Source organism: Parasteatoda tepidariorum, unplaced genomic scaffold (assembly GCF_043381705.1).
Source record: "Parasteatoda tepidariorum isolate YZ-2023 unplaced genomic scaffold, CAS_Ptep_4.0 HiC_scaffold_1739, whole genome shotgun sequence".
NCBI lineage: Eukaryota > Metazoa > Arthropoda > Arachnida > Araneae > Theridiidae > Parasteatoda > Parasteatoda tepidariorum.
This window is the reverse complement of record NW_027261463.1, coordinates 1-10104: the sequence shown is the minus strand read 5'-3', so window position 1 is coordinate 10104 and position 10104 is coordinate 1. Positions and strand designations below refer to the sequence as shown.

Genomic DNA, 10104 nt, shown 5'->3' with positions numbered 1-10104 from the left:
ATTATTAATTTGATAAATTATTTAATATTGAATTTAAATTTAAAACTTCCTTTAAGGAATATTTATTGAACTTTTTGAAACATGCATTTCAAAATTTCTGTAACGAATCTGCGCTGTAATTTTTATGAATTTAAATTTTCTGTTGTGATTTTAAATTTTTTATTTTATTTAAATTTAAATTTATTTATTTATTTCCTTAAATTTATTTTTAATTGGGTACTTAATTAAATTTACAGCTATGGGATCTATGTTGCCTTATGTGCCTCTGATTGCAAAGGATAGGATCGGAATTTCTGCAACTTCTTTTGCAATTGTTCTCACCATTCAACTATTCATCACTGAGTTATCTAAAACAGCTTTAGGATATGTAGCAGATTATTTCAAGAGAATGAAAGCAATGATGAGTTTTCTAATTATTATCAACTGTCTTTTTTTCTTATCTTTTCTAGCTATTCCAACAATCAATAACCCACAACAAACTCCAAATCCATTGAATTACTTCAAAGATAATAAAAATATAACACAGATCAACATAATTTTATTGCGTAAAAGTACAATTTGCGACTCTTTTTTTTCGCAGCGTTTCAACTTACCATCGAAAAACATATACACAATGATGCACTCGATACAAGCAAATGATTTCTTAAAATACCATCCCGACATGGTTTGCTTTGGCCAGTTGAACTTAACTGAAGAAATGTTTTGTTTTGAACTTGAAAATAACATGAAAAATGATGCTGTTGAGTTAGGAATTAAACAGCATTTCTGTTGTTCAATGCTTTCCATCAAACCAGAAAAGTTTTTATCACAAATTAAATTGACAAAAAAGAACTTTTTCCACCTATACTCTTTAAATACGCCATCAGTTGCACGTGAGAGTTTTAACAGTACTATTCCTTGCATTGCTAGTTTTAAGGATAATTCAAGAAAAGATCTGGTTGTGGATGATATCAAGACATATCAGTTTTGGCTTTATGCTTGCATCATGATTCTATCTGGAACTTGTATCAGTTCAACATTTACTTTGTCGGATACCATTTGTTACGAGAGCGCACAAAAATACAATAGAGATTTTGGTCGCCAAAGATTATTTTCTGCTATAAGTTGGGGTATTTTCGCTCCTTTAGGAGGACTTTTATGTGACCTTACAAATAATTTTTATTCAACTTGGCTACTTATGGTGTGCTTACAAAGCATTACTATCTGGAATCTGTATAAAATGGATCTAGTCTTACCCCAATTTTCTCAAAATTTAGCAAAAGATGTCGGTATAGTACTCAAATCTAGAACTTTTCTCGCATTCAATACTGGAGTTTTTATAAATGGCGTATGGGCTGGTGTAATTTGGTATTATCTAATATGGTTTATGTCCACATTGGGAGCAAGTACATTTCTCTGTGGCTTGATTCCTTATGTGCAATGTTTTGCTGGCGAAATACCATTCATGTTCTTTTCAGGATGGTTTATAAGAAAAATGGGGCACTTCAATTTAGTGTCTTTGTCCCTTTTCGCATATGCTGTTCGTTTTTTGTGGTACAGCTTTTTTCATAATCCATGGCTGGTGCTACCAATGGAGATTACTCATGGCTTCACGTATGGAATATTCTATCCTGCAATAGCCTCATTTGGAAAACTTAGTGCTAAACCAGGAACAGAAGCTACGACTCAGTCTATTCTTTTTTCGACTCACGAAGGATTAGGTAAGTAGAAATAGATTAATAACGGTAATAAATCACAAATTGATTTGGGGGAATTCTCAATTCAGATATCGATTTTTTCCTAAGGAAAAAAATATACTTACTCCAAAAAGCGTTTTCTATGGAATCCTATTTTTCAACCTTGTTGCACCAAAAAAATTGAAACTATTCATTCCACTTTTATGAATTCTTATGTGATAAAAGATAGAGAATCATTCATAATGCTTAGTGAAATTTTTTCATAACTATGTTTTTGAATATTTCTCTATGCATCAAAAGACGTCTTGTTTACCTACGTTTTTGTTTTATTGGGACGTATATAACAACGTTTTGTTTGTGATTCTAATAAAGATTTTGTATACTTCTCATTAAAAAAATTAATAGCATTGGACACAAATTAAGATTCGTCTAAAGTAACTTTTAATTTCACTAAAATTAACAACATCCACACGTTTATCATTGAGTTCATACGTTGGATTAACATGTTTCTATATTGTCCTTCTGAAGTATTGGGGAAAAAATAACTGGAAAAAAAGAGATCGAGCTCTTGGCGTGTATAGAAAGCTGGTGTATGTGAGTTTGGAACTATGGTACAAATCAGTATTTTTGATTTTTAACCCTTTTAATTTTCAACCAGAATTTCAGAATTTTAAAACATTTTGCTATTTAAAGAGTTAACCGTAGATGTAACCTTCTTCAGATAAAATTTAAATCTTTGCATGCAGCTCAATAGAATGTTTCTTTTTTTTTCATACTTCGGATCCTGTATGAACAAATTTTATAATAACAAATCTCAATACTAAAGTAATAGTATACACATAAAATTACAATTAGGATTCAACAATTAAAGATACAAGACCTAAACTTATTAGTTAAAATTTATTTTATTTTATCTAAATATTATTATTAAAAATAAAGAAATTCATCCAATACTTATTTTGTACGAAAACCTCTGAACACGGAAGGAAGAACACAACTCAAATATTACCTGTCTGATATAAAAATTGTATTTGATTTAAAGTGGCTTTAAAAGCACTGACTCTACTTCCTTATTGATTAACATACTAAACAAGTTAAGAAATAAAATTACACTTTATTTTAATACATTTCGTATAAATGATTTATAATATTGAGTTTGACTGTTTCGTACGCTAGTGTACCATTCGGAAAAAATGTGGTCTCGATTATCTAAGAGCATTCACTACCTACATGCATTTCATTATTATCATTATTATTTATATTTTAAGAAAACTGTTAAGTAAGCACATCCTAATTATATAACATAAATTCGAAGCTCGATTAAAATCTAAATCTAAGGTTATCTTTTCTTTTAATATGACATAAGTTGGATAATGATATTTACTTGTGCCATCTATCGTGTAGTGCATTTTAAGCTCGTTATGTCTGCCTCTACTGATGCGTTTTGGATGGCATTAAGAAGGTTTATAGCAAGCAGAGGTAGGCCATCAACCATCTACAGTGATAATGGCACAAACTTTACCGAAACAACCAATTCATTAAAGCGTGTTGACTGGAACCGTTTACAAAAATATGGAGCTTCCAATTCTATCAATGGAAGTTTAACCCACCTACAGCGTGTTGTTGGGGAGGATGGTGGGAGAGACTGATTCAAATTCCAAAAGATCTTTTGAGAAGAGCACTAGGAAAATCTTGTCTTTCTCATAAGGAGATGGAGACAGTGTTAGTAGACTGTAAATTCACATTGAATTGTGAATTCACATGACCGTTAACCTATGTATCAAAGCATGAATCTCTCAAACCGCTTTCTCCATCGATGTTCTTGCAAGACGTTCATGACAGCAATACTCCAGATACAGACGATGTTGAGCAAAGATCATTAAACAGAGGACTCAGATATAGACAAAAATTGCATAAAGATTTAAAAAATAGAGTCAGATCGGAATATCTTGAACTACTTGTGCTGAAACCTAAAAAGAATTTTCTAATTCGATCACGAAAGGACAAGTAATATTGATTGGTAGCTATAATCTCAAAGGAATTGATTGGCCAATTGGAGTTATTTTAGAAATTTTTCCTGGTAAAGATGGTATTCCTAGAGTTGCAAGACTGAGGGCCAATAAGGGTGAAAGGATCCGTTCATTTCAAAGGCTTTACCCATTAGAAGTGTCTACCAACACTGCTATTGAGGTCTTAAAAGCTGCTAGAAAAACTGACACTTTTGTAGAAAACAGTGAAGCCTTTGAGATGAATTATTTTCCTAAAACTAAGTCGGGAAGAATCATCAAAATTCCTTTTCGATTGAACTTGTGAACATTCTTTGTATTTTTTGCTCTTGTTAGTATAAAGTTCCAACTTTCGTAAAATTTTGGTTGCAAAGTTCAACAAGCCCAGCCTTGCAAGGTGGGAGTATGTTAGAGATTGTAATACATTATTATAGTTAATATCACGTGACTATAACTACTACTACTTCCACTTAATTTTTGTTGCTTTACTTTAGTTTTCGCTTATGGTAACTCTCTATGTTCCATGAAAAAATAAATATATCGTATTTAAAATTCCTGTAAATAAAAGTCATTTTGTAAATTTAAACATATGAATATTTATTTTGAACAAACAGTGAAATAATCTTATTGTCATATGTGACAACGGATTCATAAATGATATACTTTTCCAATTTTGATGAATAAATATTGATATTTTTAAAATTATTTAGCAATTTCTAAAATGACAAAATTCTATCTCTAGGAGCTGGCGTTGGATGCGTTTTGGCTGGGATCGGTTTTGATAGCTTAGGTGGACATAGCACATTCTTCTACTTTAGTATGCTTGCTTTTGGTTCCACAATTCTCAGCATTTGCAACACTTTATTTCGTGGGAAATGTTACTCGGATAATACAGAAACATCCCTACCAACAAAATGAATGGTTAATACTTTGTTGAAGCCATGCTGATGCTTTCAAGGCTTAAATTCTAGCTGATTCTGAACTTCTGCATTAAAATTTTGTCTATGTTAAACCTTTGCTAATCTTTGCAAGGAATTTTTAATGAGATTAAATTTTTGCCAATCTTAACTATCATTAAAATCTTGTATACGATGAACAAAAGCTTATGTATGACATAAGAAAAATCCTATTGATGTTGAACCTCTGTTAATCTTAACCATAATTAAGATGCTGCTGGTGTTGACTTTTGTCGATAACATTTCTGGTACATATTTTCCAACAAAAAAAATGTTACAATGTCAAGGGGGTTTCCTGGTCTACAGATCAGGTTTAAACTACATTTTTCGTTTTTTTTTAGAGAAATGAAACTCAACGTTATATAATGGTTTTCTTCATGGTTTATTTTGTCACCTTTTAGTTACATATTAAAATTTTTCTAGCCCAAAATATTTATAAATTAAGATAGAAAAATTATGGCAAAGATTACAGCATCAATGTTGTACTTTGGACTGGATTAAGGTGGGCAAAAGATGCAATGTTAGACTTAATGACTTACAGTATGTAAATTTCAAGCCCTTACTGCGAACCATGAAGTTCTCGGTTCGAACCCTGTAAGCAGCCAACAAACATCTCTCTCGCATATTTCTTCCACCACATCACTTTTGAGGTTGTGCATTTTGCTCGAAAGTGATCATATGCTATTCAAGTTCGAATACATGAGGTCTTTAAATTCGGCTATTATTTCTTACGTAGTTATTTCGACCCATTTTTTATCGATTTCAAAGAACTTTTTTTTTAATACAGTGTATCAAAGGAAATTAAAAGAAAAACACTCCCACCCCTTACGAAACTGTAGACCTTAGAGAGCATAAGAATTGCGAACGTAACTATATTTGTATAAATTTTTTAATGCATTTCATTTGTAAAATTTGTATGGGCACAGATTTATTTAGATCCGCATTGCTTCAAATCACGAAATCAAATCTTCAAAATTCGCATGTAGGTCATCGGACTACCAAAGTGGGGGTGCCATTCCCTCTGCAGAGGATCAAAATTGTGATGGCATGTCTTCAGATCATCTTCAAGGATGTTTCCCAGACCGTCTCCAATAGCCTATTGTGCAGCTCTAGTGCGACGTAAAAGAACGACAACAACAAATCTTCAAACATTTTGCCTCTCAAAGGAAATTTTATTAAATTTAATTACGACTTTAAATTCAGTTCATGAAGTTGTGTTAAATTTAATTACTAACTAAATTTTTTTTACTACATTCAATGAATTAAGTTGTAATTTTATTACGATTTCGAATTTTTTATTTAATTTCTATGTTTAACTTTAAAATACATTAATTGAATTTGAGTATAATTATTGAGTGAGTAGGAATTGAGTGAATATTTATTACAGACTTAAATTGTAGCTCTCATTTAATAAAATTTCATTAAATTTTAAAACAAATAGAAAAAAATTTATATTTCATATTGTATTTTATTACTAACTACATTTTAGAACTAAATGTAAAGAAACTGGATTGAATTTCAGTACAAAATTATTATTAATTTGATAAATTATTTAATTTTGAATTTAAATTTAAAACTTCCTTCAAGGAATATTTATTGAACTTTTTGAAACATGCATTTTAAAATTTCTGTAAGGAATCTGCGCTGTAATTTTTATGAATTTAAATTTTTTGTTGTGATTTTAAATTTTTTATTTTATTTAAATTTAAATTTATTTATTTATTTTATTAAATTTATTTTTAATTGTGTACTTAATTAAATTTACAGCTATGGGATCTATGTTGCCTTATATGCCTCTGATTGCAAAGGATAGGATCGGAATTTCTGCAACTTCTTTTGCAATTGTTCTCACCGTTCAACTGTTCATCACTGTGTTATCTAAAACAGCTTTAGGATATGTAGCAGATTATTTCAAGAGAATGAAAGCAATGATGAGTTTCCTAATTATTATCAACTGTCTTTTTTTCTTATCTTTTCTAGCTATTCCAACAATCAATAACCCACAACAAACTCCAAATCCATTGAAATACTTCAAAGATAATAAAAATATAACACAGATCAACATAATTTTATTGCGTAAAAGTACGATTTGCGACTCTTTTTTTTCGCAGCGTTTCAACTTACCATCGAAAAACATATACACAATGATGCACTCGAAAGAAGCAAATGATTTCTTAAAATACCATCCCGACATGGTTTGCTTTGGCCAGTTGAACTTAACTGACGAAATGTTTTGTTTTGAACTTGAAAATAACATGAAAAATGATGCTGTTGAGTTAGGAATTAAACAGCATTTCTGCTGTTCAATGCTTTCCATCAAACCAGAAAAGTTTTTATCACAAATTAAATTGACAAAAAAGAACTTTTTCCACCTATACTCTTTAAATACGCCATCAGTTGCACGTGAGAGTTTTAACAGTACTATCCCTTGCATTGCTAGTTTTAAGGATAATTCAAGAAAAGATCTGGTTGTGGATGATATCAAGTCATATCAGTTTTGGCTTTATGCTTGCATCATGATTCTATCTGGAACTTGTATCAGTTTAACATTTACTNTCTATGCATCAAAATACGTCTTGTTTACCTACGTTTTTGTTTTATTGGCACGTATATAACAACGTTTTGTTTGTGATTCTAATAAAGATTTTGTATACTTCTCATTAAAAAAATTAATAGCATTGGACACAAATTAAGATTCGTCTAAAGTAACTTTTAATTTCACTAAAATTAACAACATCCACACGTTTAGCATTGAGTTCATACGTTGGATTAACATGTTTCTATATTGTCCTTCTGAAGTATTGGGGAAAAAATAACTGGAAAAAAAGAGATCGAGCTCTTGGCGTGTATAGAAAGCTGGTGTATGTGAGTTTGGAACTATGGTACAAATCAGTATTTTTAATTTTCAACCCTTTTAATTTTCAACCAGAATTTCAGAATTTTAAAACATTTTGCTATTTAAAGAGTTAACCGTAGATGTAACCTTCTTCAGATAAAATTTAAATCTTTGCATGCAGCTCAATAGAATGTTTCTTTTTTTTCATACTTCGGATCCTGTATGAACAAATTTTATAATAACAAATCTCAATACTAAAGTAATAGTATACACATAAAATTATAATTAGGATTCAGTAATTAAAGATACAAAATCTAAACTTATTAGTTAAAATTAATTTTATTTTATCTAAATATTATTATTAAAATCAAAGAAATTCATCCAATACTTATTTTGTGTGAAAACCGCTGAACACGGAACGAAAACACAATTCATATATTATTTGTCTGATATAAAAATTTTATTTGATTTAAAGCAGCTTTCAAAGCACTGACTCTACTTCCTTATTGATTAACATATTAAACAAGTTAAGAAATAAAAATACAAAGAATTTTAATACATTTCGAATAAAGGATTTATAATATTGAGTTTGATTGTTTTGTACGCTAGTGTACCATTCGGAAAAAATGCGGTCTCGATTATCTAAGAGCATTCACTCCCTACGTGCATTTCATTATTATCCTTATTATTTATATTTTAAGAAAACTGTTAAGTCCTAATTTTATAACATAAATTCGAAGCTCGAGTGAAATCTAAATCTAAAATTATATTTTTTTTTACTATGACGAATTCATAAATTATATACTTTTCCAATTTTGATAAATAAATATTGATTTTTTTAAAAATTATTCAACAATTTCTAAAATGACGAAATTCTATTTCTTGGAGCTGGCGTTGGATACGTTTTGGCTGGGCTCGGTTTTGATAGCTTAGGTGGACATAGCGCATTCTTCTACTTCAGTATGCTTGCTTTTGCTTCCACAATTCTCAGCATTTGCAACTCTTTATTTCTTGGGAAATGTTACTCGGATAATACAGAAACATCTCTACCGACAAAATGAATGGTTAATACATTGTTGAAGCTATACTGATCCTTTCAAGGCCTAAAATCTAGCTGATTCTGAACTTCTGCATCAAAATTTTGTCTAAATTAAACCTTTGCTAATCTTATTTGCAAGGATTTTTTAACGAGATTAAACTTTTGTCAATCTTAACTATCATTAAAATCGTCCTTAAGCTGAACAAATGCTTTTGTATGTCTGCTGAGAATCGATTTAATAATTTTTTATCGTAATCGTTATGAATATTTGTTTATAAAAATAATAGTAGCTCTTGATTCCCACATTGGATCTGAATGAGACTGGATCATTCCATTTATTTCAAAGGTGGGGAAAGTAGAATTTACTGCGCATCATTTCGGCGCAGGAACTATACAGTGAATCCGATTGCAATATTTTCTTTGAAGACACATAAGCTCCTATTCTTTCTGCAAGCAGATTTTTAAAATTAAAACTATGGCGCCATTTACCAATTTGGATTTATATATACATTAACTTATACATTTCTAATAAGTTTTAAATTAATCGGATGTTTTTAAAGATAATATTTTTTACACTCTGATTACATTTTTTTAAAATCATAACTGATTTCATATAGTGTCTGAAATATTTTTTGTATCTCTTTATGTATTTTCATGAAGTTGAGGTAAGAAAATCTAAGTAAAATCTAGAAAGATTAATCATAGTATAGAATTGCCCTGCCCGGTGTACATTTGTCCGGTATACCCTACACTGATGTTTTTTTAAGGTCAAGGGCCACTGCCCGGTATACATTTGCCCGGTATACCCTACACTGATGTTTCTTCTAATCTATCGTCAGTAAGTATTAAAATATCGAATGATTGTAATTATATCCACGAATAAATTAATATCAAATCGGATGTAATAAATATTTCGGGCATTCACCAAAGCGACTATGTGATTGTCAACACTCACCGGTGGAAATCAACAACCTCCGTTTTCGGTCATTCACAGTAACATGCACATCATTCACATAATAACCTCATCAGGACGTTTATTTCATACTTTGCCTAAATAACATCTGACATCATATATAATGCCTAGGCAATGTGTGAAATATAAATCATTTCATACTTTGCCAGCTAATTTTAGGCATTATAAATAATGCCGGATATCATACTTTGTCGGTAACAGATATAAAATTGATTTTAAAAAAAAGCATGAGTACAACACTTTAAAAAAATACTTCGAGAAATACTACACCTCTATTTTAAGTCAAATAATACTTGCCACACATATTATTGAAAATACTACGTATGAAAGTAAATTCCGATGCATGCGCAGTAAATTCTACTTTCCCCACCTTTCATTACTAATTTAATAATCTACCTACCTTGGCAGTCACGCCCACTTGTATATGAAACCGCCTATCTAGACAGTAACGCCTATTTCGATGGATGATTCACATTGAACAGTTGACTTGCTACTTGTGACTGAGACTTTATCCACCTCCTCACACTGTTGCTACTCAGTCTTGTCTCGATCACGCACAACGTCGGCTTGCATACACTCGACTGATAACTGCAACACAGGAGCGACTACGACCGTGAA

The 10104-nt window shown here is 30.7% G+C and overlaps 1 protein-coding gene across 1 annotated transcript; it reads left to right on the top strand.

The window, feature by feature from the left end:
• The first annotated feature begins 235 nt into the window (after positions 1-235).
• LOC110282382 (major facilitator superfamily domain-containing protein 6-like) lies at positions 236-4769 on the top strand. The gene is made up of 2 exons (XM_071188514.1): positions 236-1700; positions 4425-4769. The coding sequence occupies exons 1-2, from the start codon at positions 239-241 to the stop codon at positions 4598-4600; spliced, it is 1638 nt and encodes a 545-aa protein (XP_071044615.1). The 5' UTR covers positions 236-238; the 3' UTR covers positions 4601-4769.
• The last annotated feature ends 5335 nt before the right edge of the window (positions 4770-10104 follow it).